This window comes from Ambystoma mexicanum, chromosome 1p (assembly GCF_040938575.1).
Source record: "Ambystoma mexicanum isolate Mex_15411 chromosome 1p, UKY_AmexF1_1, whole genome shotgun sequence".
In the NCBI taxonomy this organism is placed as follows: Eukaryota; Metazoa; Chordata; class Amphibia; order Caudata; family Ambystomatidae; genus Ambystoma; species Ambystoma mexicanum.
The window spans coordinates 1219485873-1219511157 of record NC_090921.1 but is presented as its reverse complement, the minus strand read 5'-3'; the positions used below and the strand labels follow the sequence as shown (position 1 = coordinate 1219511157).

Below are 25285 nucleotides of genomic sequence, written 5' to 3'. Positions count from 1 at the left end.
AGAATAGATTAGGAGGAGACTAGCTGTTTAGCAGTATTGGATTGAAGAAGATGACCGATTTTTCTGAAAAGCATGATGCTGTCCATTTCCAGGCAATGCAGGGTGATCAATTTGTTGTCCATAAATATCCATTTTAATTGTCTGACATTGGAAAATAATGCCCTTCTCATCCTCATCTTAACTCCTGCTAGTTTATCTGTTGGTAGCTGGGATCAAACAGGATGCCAAGGTCTCCATTGTGCCTGACCATGGTTGTGCATGATGATCTACGTTATGTGGAAGGTTGGGGTGGCCTTAGATGTGGAAGGGATCCATCTGTGTATCATACATACTCACAAGGTGCTCATTTCCACCTACTTCTAGCATTATGTGACTGAATTAATGTTGGAGTTAGTTAAGGGTTGTTAATGCTATATTGTGACGTATATACTGCATACCGAACTCTCCATTCACCACACCTGGTATTTATCTCTTATAGTGTTCTACAAACACAGCTGGCATTTTTTTAGACCATTCAACACCTGGTATAATGCAAGCGGTAACTCAGTCTGAATCATGTGGTTCCTAAATTCAGAAGGCATGTGAAATGCCACCTATTTAAACATTGCCACATATCTTGCAATGAGGCCAGTGCATAAGAAGATTTAAATCCCTGAACAAAAGGCAACATAGTACCCAGAACATAGTTTTCATATCATATTATTGAATCCAAGCGGGGGCGCCCACTCACAAATGTTAAAGTGTCACTCACTACTATGATCACAGAAGACCAGTTTTAATTCTGAGTATGTTTCATGCAACTGGAATATGTTCTAACCAGTTTTGATGGAAAGATTCTACCGCCTATAAAAGAATAATAATTAAAAATGAAATAATGTTCTGCCCAAACCTTTAAATTGATCCCAGAAGTATGCCATTGGTCATGTTATGCTGATGTTTATAGAGCAAGCCACCATGGACTTGTGGCACTGATCATTTCAACTGATCACTGATCTACTGGACTTTAATAGATTTTTCAGCAATGACAAGGTACTCCTGGCATCGGTATGGGGTATCTATAGGTCCTGTCCATCTCCTGCCTCCCACTTAGTAGGAAGTTGGAATCATGGCAAGCTGGCTGGATACCCGTAGAATTTCCCAATCTCTTACCGGCCTTGGTATGTTTAGGTGATGTGTGAGAAACTGGATGTTTTTTTATCATTGCTGTTGGCAGGTAAATGACCCCCATTGGCTCCTCTCTATTTTATGGCTGTACAAGTGGCATGCATCCTGCAATAGGTTACTGAAGAACAAACAGGATTTGAAACCTATAGGCCCTTCCCATCTCCTACATGGCGATGTTTCTTGAAGAAGTGCATTATGGATAGCAGGATTCCTGTCACTTGCATCCGCTGAGTTTTCGGGCACCTGCAGGCCCAATCCACCTTTATCCTTTGAGAGTGTAGTAGGCTATTACCTCTATATGTTGCCACTTTGTGTCATCTACTAGACCTTCTGGTGCCTGGTGCCTCAATACCCTCAACTCTCTCTTTCTAAATTTCTTCCCTCTCGAGCTCTTCACTCATCTGCCTCCAACTCCCTCAGCGTCAGTCGCTTCTCCAAGCAACAAGTTGGTAGTAGATCTCTCTCTTCGGCTGGGGCCTCCCTCTGGACTAGCCTCCCCACCTCCGTGAAACTTGAGGAGAACCATCTTCGGTTCCGGAAGCACCTAAAAACCTTCCTCTTTTCTTCTGCTTTCTCTCCTCCTCTCCCCTGCCGAAGTCCTGGCTGATACTGAGACTGCACGGGTTACCTGTCCACCATCTGATCTCTGGCCCAAGCCCTGCCAGTTGCACGCTTGCACTGCCTTCCTGGCAACCCCTGCACCTAGGGACTGTTTTCTGTATCCCTACAGTCCCCTAACCAGCACTTATGTCTGCACTCACCCTGCACTTGCCACCTGCTGGCCGTTCTTTATTTATTTTATGTTATTATGATTATTATCCCATGTACTGCACTTCCCCCCCCCGCACTTTTCTTTTCCCCCTTCTTTCCACTTGCGTGATCTGAAAGACACCTGGCCTAGTAAGATCGCTGTCTGTCTTCCCTCTGTTCCCCCTCCCTTGCCTCATCGCACCTTGAAACACTTGTGTATAGCCACGTTATAAATGTCACATCATATCATATCACTTTTATAAATGTGCATATACTAATTATATCCCTCATGCAGATGTCTTCTGATAGTCAGAATGTCACACTCTGCTTCAGTGAATGCCTTTCTACTCCTTTCCTGGCCATGCTGAGCAGGCCATCTCTGGGCGACCCAGCAGTTAGATATCCTTACTTAGCAATGCGAATTGGCTTCTGAATGAATTGCTCACCTTAAGGACAACACAGAATCTCGACATGGAATGTAAATCCTCTGTTCTAGGTTTAGAGGCAAATCTTGATGGTGTGTGTGGCTCTTTGTTTATGTGTGGGAGTGAGGGGCGTACAGCGGGCGAGAGCGTAGGGAGGGTATTTTAACAATGATCTGCTTCCACCCTCAAACCAATACAAAGGAAACTGTATGCACCCCATGGTACTCTCAAAACAACTCAAAGGAAATAGGTATTTGGAAGTCATTTAGACGCATGCAATGAAATAAACTTCTCCTTGCTGCTGGAAACAGATTGTTGTGGGATTAGTCAGGGTTGGTGACAATGAATATGTGTTTTTACAGGTTTTCAATGTCATCCTTCTGGAATCAATGCCCTGTTTCGAAAAGAAATAATGTTCATAAAAGAATCATATGCAATAATATATCAAAACATATAACATTTGCAATACAAACTCGTAGAACAAGCAACTATACAAGCCTCTGTGACCAGACATTTTAAATATAAAATGAAATGAACACGCATTTAACTATAAAAAATGATTTCAGAATCATAAAGCTTTTTCAGGAGTAGATGCAACATGCCGAATGCGATTCTGGAACTGCCAGGACATGGGCAAAAGCTACTTGCTCCTGTCACACTCCCCTTCCTTTCAGCATGGTTAACACACATCTCTTTCTAAGATTAGAATAATCAGGGTTAAACAAAATAAATTGTAAAATATTGTCAGTCTCAGACCTGTTATAGGGGCATTTTCTTGTCCGACTGGGACTACTCTCGAAACGAGAGCCAGTTCCTTTTCTGAATAGTAATTTTGACTCACTGTGCAACAGAACCCTCCTTTTTGTTGGGTCATCAAACAAGACACATAGTCTGATGAACCCAAATAAGCTTTGTGCATGAAATAGAACTGGAAGCTCTGTTTCTTGGACTCTTGTGTTCTGTATGTTTAGTGAGATACATTCTTTGGTGTTCCTCATACAGCCAATGTTGCTCTTCCTGTCATAGCTGATGCAAATCTCTGTATGATTTCTTCCACTATCGATTTGGTGAGACTGAGGTGTGAATTCCTCCAAAGCTGTGACCAGTAAATTAGATGCGGCAGGCCTATATAGTCTTCACCATGAGTCTGAACACACTATCATATAGACGGTAGCTTGGGAAACCATGGTGTACTTTCATTAGTGCATAAAGTAATTGGTTCTCACGGATTAACATTACATCCAGGCTGAGGCCACAGATGCACAATGTCATAAAGGGCCAATGGTAGAGATGTTGCACTGTATGTGTGGGCAATGTGCTCTTAGCTTTGTTTTACATATCTTAGTATTGAACAGTTAACCTGCGCCTCTTTAACTGCTTGTTTTTTAACGTGTTGATGCCATTTGAAGTGTTCTGATATAGTGACACCAAGATAGCAAAAGGACTGATATTGGACCAACAGGTATTCTCAAATTACTATTGCGCATGACTTTTGGTTTATTTATGTTTACCTTTACATTCCTCATGCCCATATAATCTCAATAACCTTTGGCAAATATTTGCAGGGTGCTTTTTGTTGAGGCAATCAAAACTGTCTTGTCTGCATATGCAAGAACATATATTTTATGGTCTCCCATCTTTTGGACATCGCTTATCATTTTACATAATTCGGATGAAAGTGAGTTGACATAAATTAAATAAAAGATGGCCTAAGACAAAGCCTTGCCTTACTCCACACGTTGATCAAAACGCCTGGGTTAAATTACCCCTATTACCGTTCCCCACTTTTCCTCTTAGATTTCGGTGCATTTCAACCAATATTTGGAGTAATGAGTTGTGCATTCCAAGACACTGTAATGTGACCCGGACTTTGTTCCGATTTACTCAATCAAATTCCGTAGAATGATCCATGAACCCTAACAAGACAGAATGTGTATTCCCTTGGGCGTACTTGCCCAAGATAAATGTTAGGTTCAGGATCTGGTCCACGCAGCGTATGCCCTCCCAAAATCTCTATTGAAAATCTGGAAGAATTCTATCGATGTGCACCCATTGCATTATATTTCAATGAAACACCCAACTGATCCATGTGGCGGTGGTGTCACTTAATCAAATTGGGCGGTAACATGCAGGATCTGTTCTGTCATCTTTTTTAAAGATTGGTAGGCACGTTGCTTCCTTCCAGCTTTCCGGGATACTCATTAGAAATAACAAGGTATTCAAGATGAATATGAAGATGGGCGACCATATAGATCTCTCACCCTTGAATAGCTCAATGGGAACTTATTCTGGCCTTGCAGATTTGCCATTAGCCATTCTGCCCACAGCTCTCTTAACTACTAGCTTTTTTAATTAGTCGCCTCCTCCACAATGCCTGTGTGGGTGTTGTAAAGCACTGTGAACTGTTTTACCCATGTCATTGGGTCCACCTGATCAGATGAAAATAGTGGGGAATTTGAATTGTCATTTTGGCCAGCCGCAACCATCTTCCAATATCCTTTTTAATTGCTGGATAGAGAAGCCTCCTCTAATATTGCATCGATTCTTGCATTCTATCTGTATTGGCTTCTGTGCGTCGGTATAGATTAGAATATTTCTGATTGCATCCACTTTTGTTCTTTCAGGGATTTCAGAAGGGACGGTTTTGCAATTCTGCACCTGGTATCAAATCATGATTTCTTTTCCTGATATTTCTGGTTCAATGTTGTTTACCTCTGAAAGATCCAGTCGCTCTGGACATTATATTTCTTAATGAAAATAACCTTAATTCATGTGAAGTCTTTGTAGTTAGACACTTTTCAATATCTGCTAAACTGAAATTCATGAGCATGACCCATGTTTCATCTTCATCAACATGTTGCCAAGATAGTGCTTTATGAATACAGATAGCCCCTCAAACACAGTTTGCTCAGTGGTTCTGCATATGTGATCTCCTTTTCACCCTGGAGTGTTAGAATCAACGGGTCCTGATCACTCTTGATACTATGGAATATTTCAAAGTCAGCTAGCCATGATCAATTTCCCACCAAGACTAAGTAGTCGCTCGCCCCCAACTGGCAACTGCTGCGTGTTGAACTCAGTGGCTTGGGCACTTATAGGGATACCCCACCAAGGGCTGGCTTCGTTCGCACCCACTGCCCCTTTGGGCAATTCAAAAGTTGGGCAATATAGCAGCAAAGTTGGAGGAATGTGGGATGGAATGACAGCAGACCCATATTCTTAGGGCATACAATGCCTCTAAGTCAAAACGCCATGGTACCGTCACTTGCACAAGTTCATCACACAAGTTAATCAGTTAATATCATTTAAGACACTCACTTCAAACACCTTAGGAATAGTAGATTTGGACAGATACCATCAAAGTTGGGTGCATGTGGGACGGAATGGCACCAGACTCATATAACATTACTGGAAATATTCACTTACACACACCTTCATCAGTGATGAACGCCAATGAATGGACTTCAAAAGCCTCAGGAATTGCAGCCTGGCCAGTATTCATTTAAAGTGGGAAAACTGTGGAACGGGATGACACCAGACCCTGTCTTTAGGATGTACAATGACCCCAAGTGAAAGCGCTACAATAAAACATTACACAAAATGGTCACTTATACACAACTACAACTTCATCAGTGAATACACTCCAAACACCTTAGGAATTGCAGACTTGGGCAGTATACAATTGCAGTGGGTTAAATGTGTAACAGAATGACACCTGACCCATGTCTGTAGGACATACGTTGACCCCAATTTAAAGCGATAAAAAAAATGTTACAGAAAAACATTACACAAAATCGCCACTTATGATTTTATATTATAGGGTAGATAAGCAGATCACACGCAGATGCTGCCTACAACCCCTAAGAGAGGCCGTGTTGCAGCAAAACCACAGGAAGCCTTAACTGTTTAGTGACATGGCACAACAATTGCCAGAGGGCTGTACTCTCATCTGGATGTATGCTCAGCAGAGAACCTACCCCCTGAAAGCTATCGTAACCTGAAAGTGTCTTCATAGTCACCCCTTCATGCCTACAATGGAAGCGGCTATTTGTGGCTGTTCAGGGTTTGGAGACCCGTTGGTGCTGCTCTCTCTGCGTGCTTATGTTGCTAGCGTACAGCCATGGAGATTCCCAACCTGCACGTCACTGCTGTGAGGTGGCCTTACTGTGGTGCCACACAGGAAACAAACATTGTCCGCTTTCAGTGCCAGCATAACATATTCACTTTATAACTCTGCCCATCACTCTCTCTTGCCTTGGATTCACCGCCTTCTGAGTTGGTGGGGCAGCCCAGTAATACTTATTTGGGAATTCTTGTGGTACCATAAATAGACACGGTAGGCACGGTATATTAAGCCTACAAATCTACCAGGATTGCCCGAGCATGAACCCAAGTCCCTTCTGCACGCTACACTACTCCATCTCTATCTTAAGGTGAGCTCCAAAGCTGCATTGGATTCCCAGTGCGTACACTAGTTTAACACATACCTTTCTGTGTCACCTCTCCCAGGAAGGTGCCCACATATAAAGGACAAATATATATCCATACTAGTGTAAGCGTGTTTCCCTTCCTAACTGCCTACCTATGCTTTGTCTCCAATCTCCTTCCCTGCTTTCCCTCCCTATTAACTCACCCTTGCTCAGTCATTTCCCAGAAGACTAAGGTCTGGTGACTTTGGGCCGGTGCACAACACGCCTTGGAACAAGAGTTTGGCATTTTGAAACTGCCATGATGGTGAATCGGCACAGAACAAAAGCAGAGTAACAGAAAAGGTATTGGCACACTCCCAACATAATCTCGGCACCTGTGAGTGTACCTGTGCCCTTTATGTGGGTGATATCCCAAGGTGGGTCTTGGGAATGTGTGATTGTGCTTTGAGTGTGTTGCATGCACTTTGTATTTCAGCATTTGAGACAGCACTTGGCCCATGTTGGCAGTACCTGGGCATGTGAGATTGGATTTGGCCGTAGTAGGATACACCATTGAGTGCTTTAACATGTGCTTTTCACCTGCCCTGGCACAGAAGAGCTGTACCCCGACATGCCAGTCGGCATGTGGCCAGCATAGATGTTCACTGCCCCAATGGGGGTCCTAGCTGGCCCCTTGATATTTCACATGACGTGAAGCAAAGCCAGGCCTATTTGCTTTGCCAGGGTTTGTTGAAAATGGGGGCTGGTGAACTTTTTGTGTGCTTCTTGGGTAGAAGATAGGGAAGCCTATTAAAAGAATCTCATGACACATTTTGATTGCAAGAAACGCCAAATTAATAACATATTTATTTGCTTTCTCAGACTAGGATCATTAAAGAATTTAAACAGCACATCCTAGAAATGTATGAACAGGCCTGGGCATTGATCAGAGATCGATAAATAAAGCAAACCCAAAGATATTGAGGAGCAAGTATTTCAACACGGTAAGTTGTCTAAGGAAAATGTTCTGTAATGATTGTCGACATTCCTTGGCTCCATTTTGTGATCTCCTTCTTCGTCTATTAGCTGCGCTTTTTTGGGGGCACACACGTGCGATCCATTTCCGAGCGGTAAACGTAGTCATCATCACAGACGCACCATGGATCACACGGCGAACCGGACGCCCTCGCTTCCGCCTCTTTCTGGCAGGTTGCTGCTGTTGAACATGGGCCAGGGTCATAGTGCATGTGCGGTGGGCAATCGACCTAGCAATCTCTATAGCGTACACACTCGTCCTTCTTGCTGTTTTTGAAAATGAAACCTTCATTGCACTCGCAGCCCAGACGACACTCCATAGTACAAATAGGAACCTTCGTCTCTTTCAGCTTTTCACAGGTTTCTCGACAGGTCCTTTGACACCCCCATTGACTGTTGGATGGGCAGGGTTTACCTGTTGAAAGACAGACATGAAATTAGAAGTGCATGTCTAGCTAGCAAAGCGGTCTCCGTTTTACTCTCGAGGGTTTCTGGAAGAGGAATGGCGGGTCGCTGCTCGTTTTGATAATAACTGCTGGTTGTGAATAGGTACTCAAATGATAGCCTGAGAATTGACAGGGCTTACTTTTTCCCTCTTCCTAGCTATCATTCTGGTTACATATATTCTGGGTATGTATACATACAATTATCCAGCCCTGAAAAGGTGCGCAATTAGCGTGAAAAACGTTTCCAATGACAAATTCTTGGATCTCAAATCGACCGTTTGGCTTCACCCACTTATACATAAAGAGGGTCTTGAACAACTAATTTCTTCTCCTTTTACTTTTGACTGAAAGTGGGCTGCGTACGCCACCTGTTGGCAAATTAATCTTGTTCAGTGCTTTTTCATGATACCGCTATGGGTACAGCAGTGAGGTTTACTGCTTCCTTCTATGCAATCAGTTTTTGCCTGACCCTGACATGGCGTAATCAAGTACAGTGGGAATGGAAGACTCCTCCTGTAATTACACTCGTGACGCCACCTCTGGCCCCATCCTCCGCTTCCAAGCCTCGTGCCTGACACGTGCTTATTACTTGAAATCAGACCGTGTTACCAAGGTGTATTATGACTAGTTTCTAATAAGTAAAGAGTTTTAAAACATTATTTTATGAGGTTATTTTACAATAGAAAAAAGTGTTTGAAACATGAAAAAAAAAGTCATGCGTCTCCTGATTTTGTCCTAAATGAGAATGGAAATATGCATTAAAACAGGGAAGGGCATTAAGGTTCCACTCATGATGTTGGCAATAGCAGAAAAAACAGGCTGCATTTGCAAATGCTGCCACTCCTTTCTCCCCATTGATTATGTGACTGGAAATATTTACTGCCTGCGGCATTCCTAGTACTACCGCATGCAGAGAACACAACATGAATCTGAGGTGAATTTCTCTTGAAAACACGTTGCATGTTTAACTTAACCCAAGTGGTGGAGATAAAAACTGGGAAAAGCCGCACAGAAGATTTGAAAGTTGGATTCGTGAAGTGAAGGGCTGCACTGAGCCATCACATATCTGTATGAGGGACCGCAAAGCAGAGGAAATCGGGGCCTTTCCCATGACGACCTTCTCACCCCCTTTAACATGTGATGAAGGAAAGTTCAAGCATGACTCGTCTCCATTATTAAAAATGCTACAGTAGTGGTATGAATCACGGCTCTTAAATATGAATTTGCATCAAAAAATGGGGGTGGAAATGGAATGCTCCCAAATACGGCAAGTAGTATTTCAAAAATGTCCATTCCATTATTGGTGGAAGGGTGGTAAACCTATAATAAAGGACAAATCTTCCATTAGCTGCTATCCATATCTCCTGGCCGATGGGAGCTGTATTTCACTCAATCAAGCATGTACAATAGTGATAATGCTTTAACACCATAGATGGTTTAGATATGCTTGGCTTTTCACAATTTCTTCTGCACAACACCACAAGCAACCCCAGACATGTGTCAACCTCCTTAGGTATCCTCAGTGAGCGGCAGCTTGGAACTCTAGGCACAGCAGACTCAGGACCCGCTGCTAGGCAGACGCGCCCCAGTGTTGCATGACCCATAGGTATATCCAGGCCTTGAAATGGTCTGGGATTTTGATGGGGCGGCCTGTAATTGATTTTTTTAAAAATGATTTGCTGGTAGGTTTAGTGATAGCCAGCCATGGCTTATACTCGGGACTGAGATGCCTCAAGGAAAATAGGAAGATCTGAAAATACAGGAAAAGGAGAAAGTAATGTCATCTTAGGCAAAGGACACTGGTGTTCCGGTGGGGCGTGGGGGATTGTAATTAACGCAGAAACTTTGACTTTTACTGGGGGGCCAATGCTCATATTGGGTGGGCACAGAATGGAGGTTACCTACGCACAGTGTTAGTACTGGGATCAGGGGCCATCGTGAGTGTTTGGGGATCAGGGGTGGAGTCATGCGGATGCGGAAATAGGAAGCAGTGCTGCTATGAGGCTGGCTGAACCGGCAGGAGCAGAGGGGAGTCAGACAGATCGAGGCATGCGTGCATACGTGTTATCAGGGGTTCACCTGTTTCTGTCCTAGAGATCTGTTGGCGCGGGGATCATGAGCACACATAACTAAGCTGCCATCATAAGTAGGGACCGGTGCTTGGGCCTGGTGCCAGGTGAACGCTTCACAAAGAACAGTTTAGAGTAAGATTTGGCACATGAGCGACAGGCCAGGTTGTCCCACCAGAGGTCCATTGCTGGGGGAGCAGGCAGGGGATTGGATGCAGGTGGATATGCAGTGTCAGGGAGGCAGTGCCGAGAAGCAGGCATGGCATGAATAGCCTTTATATGCGTGTTTGGGCAGTCTGTGCTATCATCAGCAGCCATGGGGTGGGTTTTAGGGGACAGAGTATAGGGATCAAGGAAGAGGGGAGTGGGAATCCTGGCGATTCAGGAGACATGAAGGAATTAAGAGCTGAGGGATGGCAGCCTTTGGATCGGGAAAGGGCAGGATAGCTCTAGATCGGCATTCTGGACTGTGGCCGGAGGCGTGTGGGTGGCGGTAGTGCTGGGACGGAGAGTTCCTGCACGGCAAGTTTGACCATTCAGTTTGTGATTGGATCATTAATCAGGGAAGGGCGTCAGGGGGCAAAGCTAGGCTTGGATGGTTAAGGTCTTGCGGCAGCGCTGGGAGGCTGGTATTTGGGGGGAGCAGGGGTGCCAAAGGCCGCCTGCTACACAATTCATTAGAGCTGGAGCCAACAGCGAAGGCGCTCATTGAGCGCATGCGTGACTCTCGGGTACACAAAGAGATCCAAGCTAGCAGGGAAAACATGCAGAGATCAAAAAGCAAATCATGATCTTGAGAAGCATGCGGGGAATGAAGGACATGCCTAAGACCTTGGACAGTCTTAAGGCAGAGAGGTTTCCTGGACAGCACAGAGCAGATGCACTCTGGGTGATTGGGTGAAGCCGGAGACAATGGTTATAGCGGGGCTTGGGTACAGACCGGCATCAGAGCGGCGTGATGGGTGTGGGGGGACAGCTGGGATTTAGTCCTGCAGATCTTTGTGGTAGGTGAGTACACGTTGTTCTGGAGGGAAGGGAGTGAGAGGCCTGTGGATCTTGATGACAGGGGACCCGTGCTCAGGTGAGGAAGGCAGAGGGCAAAGGCTGGCGATGGTGAGTGGGAGGTTGTGGATTAGTGGGGAGGTTGCGTAGCATTAATGCTAGGATTAGGGACGAGGGAGGTATGGTAATGGGTCACTGTTAGGACAGGGACATGCTAGCAAGGAAACGTGTTCTCGTGCGAGTCCAGAGGATGAGGACATTCCGTGTCATTAATGGGGCTGGCAGTACAAGCACCTCTCGCGCCGTTCTCTGTGCTTCAAGTTCTGAATGATCTAAGTGCGTCATACTTTATACATTAGAACCAACCACAGCCCGGGAATTCGCATTATAGCACTAGACTCTGCTAATATGATACTATGCTGGAATTGGTGACGCGGGCAGCCTACTGCACCTAAAAGGCAGATATGCCAAGGATTAGTTTGCAACGGAGATGGCAGCACAATAGTTGCAGGTGAAATAATTGGCGCGCTTTGGCCCCGCCTGCAGTACTTTAGACGCCCTCTCTATTTCCCACAGACAGGCCAGGCGGGTGGGTTCCACACACGCCGTGGCCGCATCGCAGAGCCTCGGACCACAACACACTTGATATAATAATATAATAATTGATACGTGTATATTGCTCCTTCTGGAAATGCCTCAATGGGGCATCGTTCAGAACAGAGGTGCAGCTGCTCCCCCGAAGCACCGAGATGTCAAAGAGGCAGGAGGCTGTGGCAGCAGCACGAGATGGCAGACTTGCCCCCTGCGGCGAGTTAAAGCATTAGGGTTGCCAAGGGGCGCTGAAGGGGCCATCACCAGAAGGAGAGGGAAGCCCAGCCCCCAGAAGCTCCTCTGGAGCACCTGCATGATTTAGAAGGACAGAGCAGAAGGAGGCAGGCGGAGAAGCTCATCTGAGAGCAAGGAGTTTGCGTAGTTGAAAAAGGGGGACCTAGAAATAGTACAGATCGCTGTGTCATCCCGGCATAAACACATCATTGAGCCTGAATACCATTAAGTACAAGCATGGAGACCTACGGCATGTGTCATCAATCTATGCAGCATGAGACAATAATTGTCTTGGGGTGATAGCTCAGCGGCAAAGCGCTTGCCTTGGAAGCAAGATGACATGAAGCAACACAGGTTTGCTCCCCAGTCTGCGCTTAGAAACCTCTAGGTGTTAAGCGTGTTATAAATATCATACCATGTCAACCGCACCATATAAAGCAACATGAATGGGTGCGGGCGCTATGCAGGCGCTATGCAGGAAGGACGCAATATATGAGACCCACGTTCCCGGGCAGAGGGAACTTGCGATTTTCAGACAGACCGTCCCTTACCTTTAGTCGGCTCAACAGCAGCCGTCAGAACTTGATTCACAACTAAGAGTAGAGGCAGAGCTGGAAAATAAGAGCACAGACCGTCAATGAGCAGGCCGGGGCTGGCGCCCCCCCTTTCCCCATGCAGCTCCTGCTTGCGCGCCACTCACCCAGCATCAGAAGCTGCCACGAGGCACAGGACCACTTCATCTTCTGCGCCGTCTGGATCTAAAAGCAAGCAGAGTGGCAACGAGGGTTAGAGCTCAGCCCTCAAAGTGTGTTAGTAAACAAAGACCCTCATTCTGAGTTTGGGGATGAAAACCGATGATTTTTGCAAATGCTGCCTGACAAATGATGGTCTATTCGAATGGAGTAAATTCCGCTAGTCTATGAGGTGAAACAGCACCTCGAGTTTACCCCAATGGTAACCTCTGCCAGAGGGATGGAGTTAACATCGTTGATCATTGAAAAGCCCCTGAAGTTGTTGAATTGTTTTTTTTTTTTTTTTTTTTTTGTAGTGGAGAGAATCACAAGTGAATCCTTTTGCTTCGGGGGAAAAAGACATTGGGCCTCATTATAACTCGCCCGGTATGGAAACAACGGTAGCGGTAAACCCATCGCCACGGTTGTTTCCATGCCGGGCGATCACAACTCCTGCAGGCGGAGGCGTCTGACCAGGCGGGTTTAACATCGCCCGCCTGCAGGCGGACGAGGAAACACCAGCAGCATCACGAGACGGTGCCGGTGTTTCCATGATCCCCATCCCCATTGAGTCCTATGGGACTCAATGGGAATGGGGATTAACACCATTCTGCCTCCGGAATTCCCGGGACACCGGGGGTTGTAATGCCGGGCAGAGGGAACTCGCGATTTTCAGCCAGACCGTCTCTTACCTTTAGTCGGCTCAACAGAAGCCCTCAGAACTTGATTCACAACTAAGAGTAGAGGCAGAGCTGGAAAAGAAGAGCACAGACCGTCAATGAGCAGGCCGGGGTTGTAATGCCCCGGTATTTCCGGGAGTCACTCCCGGAATTACCAGGGCATCACAACCCTGGTGTCCCGGGAATTCCAGAGGCAGAATGGTGTTAATCCCCATGCCCATTGAGTCCTGTAGGACTCGATGGGGATCATGGAAACACTGGCACCATCTCGTGATGGTGCTGGTGTTTCCTCGTCCGCCTGCAGGTGGGCGGTGTTAAACCCGCCAGGTCAGACCTGGCGAGTTTTAACGCCTCCGCCTGCAGGAGTTGTGATCGCCCAGCATGGTTTACCGCCACCGTTGTTTCCATACCGGGCGAGTTATAATGAGGCCCATTGTGCATTGGACGCTCTGACGTCATAAAACGTGGCTATCTCTTCTGCTCACCTTTGAACCCCCAGTGCAACGTAATACAAACATTTTGTGTGTAACATAAATAATACGCTAGTGAAAAGATAAGCCTATAAAAGCAGGACAGAAGTCGATTTAAAAATAAATAATAATGCATGAAGAGATATTAATTGTATTTATTTATTCAGTGTTTTGTTTGGTTCCACACACACAGCACAAACAAACAGGATGCTTCAGAGCACGGATCCAGAGCACAAGCACATCTTCGACCTTTACTGCCTACCTGGGGGAATTCTTATCCTGGCTGATGCCTGAGGAAGAAATCCCTCTAGGCTCATAATGAAGGTCAACGAAGGACTACAGCAGCATGGGAGTAAAGAGAGGCTCAGAGTAAAACCTGATGCAGAGGGAATCAACAGTGTACGGATTGGGTGTGAGCGGTGGAGAATGCTGGAAGGAAAGGCGACTAAACAGAGAAACATAATTGTGCTGTACTGTGGGGGTGGAGTGAAATTTGGGAGCAGCTACATCAGGTGAAGGAGAAGTGCATGCCCTGTAGATGGGGCGGAGGCAGGTATTGAATGGCTTGTGCTCAGAAATAGTTTAGAGTGTCTGGCTGGGCTCCAAGGTCCAAACATGCTGAGCCAGCAAAAAACAAAAAACAAAAAAACATAACTGGCTTCTTGATTCCCCACTCACCATAATGCCCATACCTAGGGACTTGCCACCCCCAACACCAGGACATAAAACACATACGCTGCACCACAATTATGAAAGTTATGACACAGCGATATATCATGATTTAACAAGATTTTCACTAGCCTAGATATGAAGCAGCAATTTGAGCGCCCGCTGCACTTTAGGCACTTGGTCACATATCTTCCCAGCTCTAGTTTGTACACATATGTGTCCCTATTAGACTTTAACGTATTTACATAACACTCTGTGTTGCAGAGATGGCTTGAAAAGTGCACAAATCACTTATTCATTCAACCTGACAAGTTATTAACTGCTTGTAAAAACAGATTAACCAAAAAGAGTATGATTTTGGCTTTGCATGCTCTCCCTCCTGCATGGAAGATTACCGGAATGTATAGGAATGTCAGCCGAAGAAATCTATTGATTGTACTACTCTGATGTCACAATTTAGACACACACCAACACAAAAAATAGAACCGTGTAAGAAGTGTGCTTCCTTGTCATCATTGTTTGGCACGGATATGCAGTTTTCTGTTATTGATTACATAAGGAAAATGTGTTGCTCCACGAGAAACTAAAGACGATTCCTTTTTGTCCGGACTAAACAAGCATAACAACAAACTAAACATTGCAACAACATAGAAGAACGCGAAGATGGGGTAATTGACTGGAGTAGCGGGTGGTGAGGGTTGAGTTTCTCGGACACATTTGCAATTCCAGCTCTTTTGAAACAACAGTCACTCTTATTGTTAGACATTGTTGCAGACAATTATCAATTACACAGCCACACTGCTGTCTGCTGCTATGTACCCAAAGGGCTTCCCCTGCAAGCGTGCTGCTCATAACAAAGAGGAACGTTGTTGGGATATTTGCGCGACCCCGGGGCTAGTCACTTTTTAAAGAAATGTGTGCCCCGAGCACCCATACAAGGTTTTTAAGAGCGATAATCAGACAGGATTGCGAGGAGCCAGGTCCTTTGCCCGGTCAAGTGATATTTATTTGTACTGATTTTCTCACCTGGAACAAGGGATGGGCTCAGTTCTGTTTTCATCGGACAGTGGATTTGTTTGCTGACGAGTCAGACGGTTGGCGCAAGCCATGTCTGACGAGCCGAGTTCTGCCCGTGGATTGGCCGCCCTGCTGCAGGCAGGCACCGCACACAGTCCCACGATGAACAAGTCCAGTTATTCTTTGCAGTTAAATCTTTCAATGAATAGAACGTGGAACAGGCGGTTCTGGCTCCAGTGCGGCACTGGTCGATTTGACCATGGTGACCAAGAAGCCTATACATTTCCGTCAGGGGCAGCATAGGGTCCAGGAAAACCTCGCTATGCCTCCTGGGAGAATAATTATCCAGCCCTAAACCTGAGCTAAGCTGAGAAGCACACAGTATTCTTCCAGTTTATCTGGAGCTCACTTGTCACCTACTCCGTCCCATGTGCATGCTGTTTCCCATTCCGCCAGAAGGTGGCTTTGTGAACCGAACACAAGAGACTTAAAGTCCAGACCACAGATAATATAAGAAAAGTAAAACTATATTACCTCAATTGCACTAAATGATGAAGAGAGAAAATAGGACAATACACAATAAGACCTACACTAATCATTGCACAAAGCGTTCATTTGAGCCTTTAAAGCAGCCTATCACAAGAGCCCATTAAGGTCTAAAAACAATGACCACATTGATCACAACATTACAGGTACACATTTCTTAGTCAACCTACACAGAGCTGGAAAATACATAAAAAAAGCCAATCCTTTGGACACAGTTAAAGCCTTAGGCTTATGCAACTATACACACACAGAACGCGAGTGAGGTTACCTTCCCCTCGACTTACCTTTCTGCCCTTAAGTTGGAACGCTGCTATGCTGAGCTGCCTGTTCCAGCTTCAGCCCACTGGCATGCAGGCTTTTATTGCAAAAAAAGTAGGCCACATATTGTGTTTCACAATATGCAAATGTCGTTTCAATCAAGGAAACTTCCCGAAAGAACATGTGGCGATAGTAATTAAAAAGTTGCATCATTAGGCTGCGCGCGCATTTTAAGTGCAGGCGGGCCCATCTCCGCCTTTGCCTGTTTGTGATTTACAAATAAAAGACAGGATAAACTAATGGTCATTGCATGTACTTTTTCTCCTTAAATCATCACTATACCTGCTCTGCGCCTCATAGCGACATATATTATAGCTTTTTCTCCTGTATAGTATAACTTACATTTTGAGGCACTCGTGTTGTAATCTGATCTAGGATACCCCAGACTGGTTTGTGTGAATAGAACGCTTGATGTTCTCTTTGACAACAAAGAGAATTAAAGCAGCTGAATAGGGGACCTGAGGGAGATAGTTGATGTTGAAGAAACTAACAGCCTCATTACAAGTAGGGCGATACATCCAGTGGTAATTTTGCCTCGGAATTGCTTTTACTGCTGTGGTGTCCCTTGGAATTACTGCGAAACGAGGAGTGGATGAACAATCATCACTGGTAACAGCATTTCCATCAGGTCGAATTACCACCGAAAACCATACCACAGTGGTAATTCCATCAATTTCCAGACGAATTACCATTACCTCTGGAAAATTGGCACAAGCACCGAACAGTAATTCCCCCGGCTGAATTAGCGCTCGGCATAAAACATCATGCTGCAAATGGGACTTTCACCGCTGATCATCTTTACTCAATCCACTCATAATCATCATTTGGAAGTGTCATGCAAGCCAGAAAGTTTGCCAAAACTTATCAGTATGCCAAGGAAGAGGCAAGGTGCCTGAAATGCTTCTTCGAAGGCCAAAATACAGGTGGTAGCCAGTTCAGAAGAGCCAGGATCCACTCCCTAATTGCCAACAACCGTAAGGAGACGGCAGCCAGTGGACGAGGGACAGTGGAGATCCTGCAACTCTCGCCCTGGGATGAGACTGCGAGCAGCATACTCCACATGACAGTCCTCGTGGGTGTGGGAGTGGCAGATATCAAACAGGCAGGAAGACCCTGGGGGTTACATCATTGACCCATGGGCCCATTGTCCACCACCCCAACCTGAATGTCATCCCACACAGTTGCAGTCACCCTGAAAAGCATGGGGTGGGGAATACACACACACATTTACCACATTGAACACCATCCAACTGTCCCTCGGGAGGCTTGGCAGGTGATAACTCACAAGAACGGCCTCCACGGAGAAGGAGGAGTGTACTAATTGGCTTCCTAGGTCATTAGGACATTGGGACATGTGCAGTTAATGTTTGGTTGGAATGCTGTTGTGGATTGAGTGAGTATTGTGTGAGCGGCAGTTGGATGGGAGCTGGTGTTGGGTGTAATCAAAGCCCCCAAACCAATGCAACTGAAGGGCCTACCAGGGAAAGGACCTGCCAGCATTCAGAAACCTGCACACTGAAAACAGGCCTAACTAGGCCGACTATGTGGGTATATGTCTGAAGTTAGAATCCAGATAAAGCAACAACAAAAACATGTAATCCAAGTGCAGATTGGAAAAGCACATCACGTTGCTAGTTGAGACATTGTTGGGTGCATTTAAAGGCCCCAAACAGAAGTCCATTTCGCATGAATAGCAATATTTTAAACACTGAAACAAAGCGGGCCTGGCATTTGTTTTCGTTTTTCTAGTAAAACTAAAGAGCCATGTGGAAAGATGCCTACCTTTCATTACCAATGGATAAGCAGCATTAGAATTTACAAAAGGAGGAATCAAAGATCCCTGTCACATGGAAAACAGAAATTTTAAACATTGAAAACATAAACCGCCTGCACATGTGTGTGTGCACATATAAACGTTTTTGGAAAAAATGAAAGTGAAAAATATATCACTGCTCAGAGAAAAATGTCAGGAAACATGTGTGGGTTGACAAAGAGCAATGTACATTATGTTTCACTCACAAAACTCCATTGATATTTGAAGAGCCACTTTGTCTTAATGAAAAAACAGTCAGCCCAAGGCAGACCCTTTTGCTGGTTGTGGGCAAACTTCACAAGGACATCTCCCACTTCCAGCCTGTATGTCACATCTCCCATCTAATGACCAACCGCAATAAAAATCTCCAGCTAAAGGCATCGAAATTCAGTGTGCACCAGACCTGCTGGCTCTGAAAGCAGGGATTTCAAGAAAAGTCATCCTTGACTGGAGCACAACTAATATGGGTGAAAATGGGGGGAAAAACACACACACGTTAAGGAATATTCAGCGTCTCAACCTGGAGAATCCCCATGTCAAACTTTTCACACAATAAAGTCTCCAGTAATTTTTGATTTTAGATCATTTCCATTGGCACTAAATGTGGCCCTAATCTTACTTGCCCTTCAACCACACTAAACTATACCCTTGTGTTTTTCTTACCCTAGATTGCGCTGGTTGTTCCACTTATTTAGGGTGAGGGGATAGCGACAGACTCACACAAGGATCCATACCTGCCTGGAGCCTGCCCGGAGCACACCAGAGCCCGAGCCACAAACCCTGTGCCTTGCTGGTAAGACTCCCTTGACATTGTAAGCACCTGTATCTGATAAAGACTACACTCTCCCCTTGTGTTATCAGACACAGTGACTCACTTCGATCATACAAGATTGTTAGTAGCATAGCTACCTCCTTGTAAACTAACTTCTGATTAAGATTGCCTTGACTGTAATGCCCTTTCTGTGCCCACACATATGACACACAGATATTTGCAGTTTATTCTCTGCTATACCCTTCAGTCACAGCTCACCCAGCACCATTGTACTGCCATTGCTGCCACTACTGTGATAACTATGCATATTTATCTGTCACTTTACCACGCATAGTACTAACAGCATATGTTGACTCTGCCCTGACAATATTTGGCTTGCCTAAGCATCTTGTACTCTGTGCTTACTCTGACGCTCAACTATAAATCCAATCTGCCCTCTATGTGCTGTGATAGAGCCCCTGTGTACTTGCATACTGTGTTTTAGCCATTCCCTGCTAAAATCAAATCTGCCTACTGTGTACCACTGTGCTATTGTGTTGTGCCTTATGGTCGCTTAGAGACCACTGTGCTATTGTGTTGTGCCTTATGGTCGCTTAGAGACCACTGTGCTATTGTGTAGTGCCTTATGGTCGCTTAGAGAGCACTGTGTCATTGTGTTGTGCCTTATGGTCGCTTAGAGACTACTATGCAATTGTGTTGTGCCTTATGGTCGCTTAGAGACTACTATGCAATTGTGTTGTGCTTTATGGTGGCTTAAAGACTACTATGAAATTGTGTTGTGCCTTATCGTCGCTTAGAGACCACTGTAATATTGTGCCTTTTGGTCGCTTAGAGACCACTGTGATATTGTGGTGTGCCTTTTGGTCGCTTAAAGACTACTATACAATTGTGTTGTGCCTAATGGTCGCTTAGAGACCACTGTGCTAATGTGTCATGCCTTATGGTCGCTTAGAGACCACTGTGATATTATGTTGTGCCTGCGTGTTGTGTTGTGCCTTATGGTTGCTTAGAGACACCCTCGTACTGACACTACCTGACCTCTAGGTAGCCCTCCTACATTACCTAGCTCGCAACAGATTTCTCTGTGAGCTGCACCGTCAGGCACCTGCCTCACCTAACCCATTAGCATCCCAGCTCTCGCTGTGCTATCTCAACATGCACACCGCCCACACACTGTACATCTTCATAGGTTTAGTTTACATCTTACTTACTAGTTTTGTCTACCTCGTGCCCAAAGGGCAACCCAACAGCCATATCATGGAACTAAGGCACACCACCACACACACTACTCCCCCCAAAATGCCCAAGATCATACTCAAGCAGCACAGACTCAGAACACGCACACTCCCTTTAGCATTCATCTCCACACCCATGCAGGTAATACTTAGGAACTCACGCCTAGGTTCACGCACTCACGCTAAGACCTGCCGCCCGCCATACACTATTACCTACAAGCGCCAAAAAAGGGCTCTGATGCTCGCTCCTCCCAGAGATCACATGACCAATAAGCCTACTCACAATACCAAAAATATCCTCCCAATTACCAACCTCAAGCCACCTTAATTAAAAACGCTCCAACACCTCAAATGTGCTCTATTAAATGTTCGCTCACTCAACGCCCACGCTTTAGAAGTCAATGATATCATTACCAGCCAAGACTTAGATATGTTAGCCATAACAGAAACATGGTTGCATTCTTCCTCTGGCCCTACTATCAGCCTAGCTGTACCGTCAGGTTACTCGGTCTTAAGACAGGACAGATTAGCTAAAACGGGAGGTGGGGTCGCACTCATTTTTAAAGACACCCTAGCCTTAAGACAGACTCCCACCACCGTGGAAGACACCACTGACATCCTCTCAGCCAAACTTACCCTCTCCCCTAAAGACACAGTAAACATTCATGTCATATATAGACCTCCAGGCCCTGTCAATAACTTCACAGGCATAGTCAACCATCTCCTTGGAAAAAACATCAAACTAACTTCCAAAACACTGCTTCTAGGAGTCCTAAACCTTGGATACAATGACAAACTTGACAAAGCAGCTACCACTCTCGCCAGAAACCTCACAGATCTAGGATTCACACAGATAGTTAGTGCCCCGACCCATAATAAAGGCCGTATCTTAGATTGGGTGGCAGATCACAATTGTGGCTCCACCCTCAACTCTAAAACAGCCCTTCCATGGTCTGATCACAACTGCCTTCAATTCTGCATTCCCATATCCTTATACTCCAAACCACTAATACCCGCACCGGCCAAGCTAGCCAGAAGTGCCAAAAAACTTACAGCAGACAATATACGTCCCTTTCTCAACAACCCCTGCCTAGCACCTCCTTTCTCCTCTGACCCCAACATTCTAGCAGAGATCTTCAAAGACACCCTTACCCATGCCATCAACGCCGCAGCTCCTCTTGAGAACAAAAAAGAAAAAAAATCGTTTCACTCCAACTCATGGTTCACGGAGGACTTATTAAATCTACGCCAATGCAAGCGGCAAGCCTTCAAAATATGGCAGGGCCAATCCCTGTGATGCCACCAAAGTAGACTATCTTTGTATTTCTAAAAAATACAAAAGTGCCATATTTAAGGTGAAGTCAGAAACCTACAATAAACGCATCATGGAAGCCAACTCCCACTCAAAAGAGCTTTTTACCATCTTTAAAGAGCTCACCGTCCCCCCAATCTGTACAGATGAGATTGTTAAGGATGAAGCCTGGTGCAATAGCATCCAAACAGCAATGTTAAATAAAATAGACCTTCTTCAAAACAAAATAGCAGAACACTTCAAGGCTCTGCACCCCCAACAGACCCTCTCCGTCAATACCTCTAAAGACAAGCACACCTCCAAATTTAATTTCTCTCCAATCACCGAATCAGATGCTCTCCACATCCTCAAGCAGCTCAAACCATCTCAATGCAAAGGCGATATATGCCCCCCCCCCCAACATCATTAAAGAGTGTGCGGCACCCCTCACACCGATCATCACAGCATTCATTAACGCCTCATTCAAGACGGGCAAAGTCCCTGACAGCCTTAAAGAGGCGTGGGTGTGCCCGCTCTTAAAGAAACCAACACTGGACCCTGCCCAACCTAACAACTACAGGCCCATTACAACGGTTCCTTTTCTTCTAAAAATCTTAGATAAAGCTGCACACATGCAGATACAGTCCTATCTGGAAAACAACTCTATCTTAGGTAAAAGGCAGTCCGGATTCCGCAAAGGTCATGGCACTGAAACCGCTTTACTAGATCTGAAGAACCAAATTACCCTAATTCTAGATAAAGGCAAGCCGGCCCTTCTGCTGCTCCTAGACCTCTCGGCGGCATTTGATTCAGTCGATCATGCCATCCTCACGAACCATCTCACTCAGGCCGCACATTTTATCGAACAAGCCACAAACTGGATCACCTCCTTCCTCGAAGGAAGAGTAATGAAAGTGGTTTCCAATATAGCTAACGCAGGGCCTACCACCATCAGGTATGGAGTCCCTCAGGGCTCATGTACGGCTCCTACCCTCTATAATCTTTTTACCAAACCTCTCTTCGATAAACTGGACGCACTTGGGATCACATACACCAACTACGCTGACGATACCCAAGTGCTCCTCCCGCTCACAGGACTCTACCATCAAGATGCCGCCACCCTCCAGAATATATACGCCACCATCCAAGCATGGATGACCACGAACGGCCTATGTCTTAACGGAGATAAGACCGAAATTCTCATCCTTGCTCAAAAATCCACTCTCACGAACCTCGACCCACTCTACACCAACTTCTGCATAGACAATTGTGTCATCCCAGTTCTACCATCTGTTAAAACACTAGGAGTCCACATTGACGCCTCACTCTCCATGGACAAGCAAGCCAACTCCATTGTTTCTGCCTCCGCCCTGAGCACTAAGCTCATTAATTCCATCAAACCTTTCCTAACCAAAGATAACTGCCTTTCTATTGCCAGAGCCACCATTGGAGCCAAACTAGATTATTGTAATGCGCTATTGGCTGGCACCTCCAACTCCAATCTCAATAAACTCCAAACAACACAGAATAATGCACTAAGAGCAGCTCTCAATATACCAAAAAGGGACCATATCGTGCAGGCCAGAAAGGCAGCACACTGGCTACCTGTCAAAGAGCGCATTACATTCAAAATACTTACCACCGCACACAAATGTATCAACCTGTCTGCACCCTCATACCGGTCTGATACGCTAGCCAGATCTCACTCCACCAGACCAACTAGGCAATGCCACACCAACCAACTTAGGGTCCCACGCATCAAACGAGCTAGAGCAGGTGGAATAAGTTTCCCCTACATTGCCCCTGAGCTATGGAACGCACTACCTAGCACGCTCAGAGCAGAAACCTTTCTCACTGCCTTCCGAAAAAAATTGAAAACCACCTTGTTTAACTAATTCCTCTTCCTTTGTGTCGTTTACTCTTTTCTCCTCCTCTCCTGTAGCTACTACTCTTCTCTTGCAACTAAGTAATGACTTCACTGTATGTACAACACGTCATTTTCATATCTGTAACAAGCGCCACCATGCCCTCTGGGCTGCCTGTGCGCTCAACAAATGTAAATAAATAAATAAATAAATAAATAAATAAATAAATAAATAAATAAATAAATAAGTAATTTGCCCTATCGCTAGCTTTCTACCCACACCAAAGAAAAACAGACTATTCCGCTTATCTTAAAAGGCACATGCCATTACCATCTTTAAAGGCAAAGAATGCAGTTGCAATGAACATGGCTTGGGTTTTCTTTTTCTATCAACCATTGCGCCCAAACCGAAGTAAATGAAAAAAATGATGTCAGTTTCAAAGAGATGCTTGTAAATATATCTCTCTGTGTTCAGAAACTGACGTATCTGTAAAAGCCTTCCAGAAGATTGAGTGAAGTGAAACTGTGTACGGCAAAAACCGCATTTGTAAAGTGACATGAAAGAAAAATGTACCCACGTGTAAAATGGTGCTTTTTGCGAAGCAGGTGAATGCTGTTTCAAAATGAAAGACAATTACAGCCTGTGTTCTCGCAGAAATGGGATTAAATATGTGGGGATGGGGATCTTGCTCTAAAATGTACATTATATTTATGCCCAAAAAGACTTGGTTTCTGTTGAAAGGAAGAAAAAACAAAACTTGAGAAACCAGCAGAATAGGTTTGGCAGGCACTTACTTCAAAGGTGCCCTGCCTCCCATGGGAACAGAATTGTGAATTAGCCCCCATGGGTACATGGTAGGCCCAGAGGTGTGGAAGTTCGCAGCCTCGTCAGACCGACCGGCAGCCCTGCCAGAAAGAACAAAGGAGGCCAGTTAAGCTGGTCATAACAGTGAGGTGTGATTTCCTCAATCCTCACTCTGAAGGAGGGAACTGGCAACCACTTCAAAAGACATCATAAAAGTTCTTTGTTGCCAGCCAAGCTTGGCAGAGACAGTTGTTGTGGGGATTTGTAGTACCGCCCACATCAAGGGCAAATCTACCTCATTGACAATAAAGGACATTTTAGTTTTAGCCATTTCTCCCCGCTGTCTGAATAAGCAGCAATGTGATATTATGACAGATTTCATGTGATTTTTAAACAAGTAGAATGAGACCAGGTGCACCTTTCTAGCACCTGGTGAACTGGAATGGCAGGAAAAATGTATTTCTGAGCGAAGCATAAATGGCACAGACCTTAAACTTGGGGTAAATATGCCAAATTCTAGTATGCATATGTGTAGCAACTTTTAGAACTGTAAATATTATATTTTTCCTAAAAACAACGAGATTGTGCCAAAAAGTGATGCTACCTCGCATAGAGTTGGCGATTGGATAATTCAATTCCTTGTGAAATATGGGATCTGCCTATCTGATTTTTATGATGGTGACTAGTGCAAATATGAAGTATTTGTTTCATAACTCATGTTTGTAAAAAAATAGGCTTGTGAGACAAAGGGAGTCGTAAATTGCACCCACATAAAGTGATGTCACTTCCCTTGAACCAATCAGCCCACAGGGAGAAGGTGACACCCGTAGCTTGGCCTATCCCATTCAAGGGGGAAGTCCATAGTACTTCCGCCCAAAGTGTAAAATTCTCTGATGTCAATTTGCCTATATGAGCAGGAGACAGGAAAACACTAGGGACAAGCAACTAG

The 25285-nt window shown here is 45.1% G+C and overlaps 1 protein-coding gene across 1 annotated transcript; it reads right to left on the bottom strand.

The window, feature by feature from the left end:
• Positions 1 to 7579: 7579 nt before the first annotated feature.
• LOC138572699 (alpha-tectorin-like) lies at positions 7580 to 16583 on the bottom strand. Its single transcript, XM_069649282.1, has 4 exons — positions 16523 to 16583; positions 12826 to 12883; positions 12677 to 12736; positions 7580 to 8198 (listed from the first exon to the last, which is right to left on the bottom strand). The coding sequence occupies exons 2-4, from the start codon at positions 12863 to 12865 to the stop codon at positions 8014 to 8016; spliced, it is 285 nt and encodes a 94-aa protein (XP_069505383.1). The 5' UTR covers positions 12866 to 12883; positions 16523 to 16583; the 3' UTR covers positions 7580 to 8013.
• Positions 16584 to 25285: the final 8702 nt, after the last annotated feature.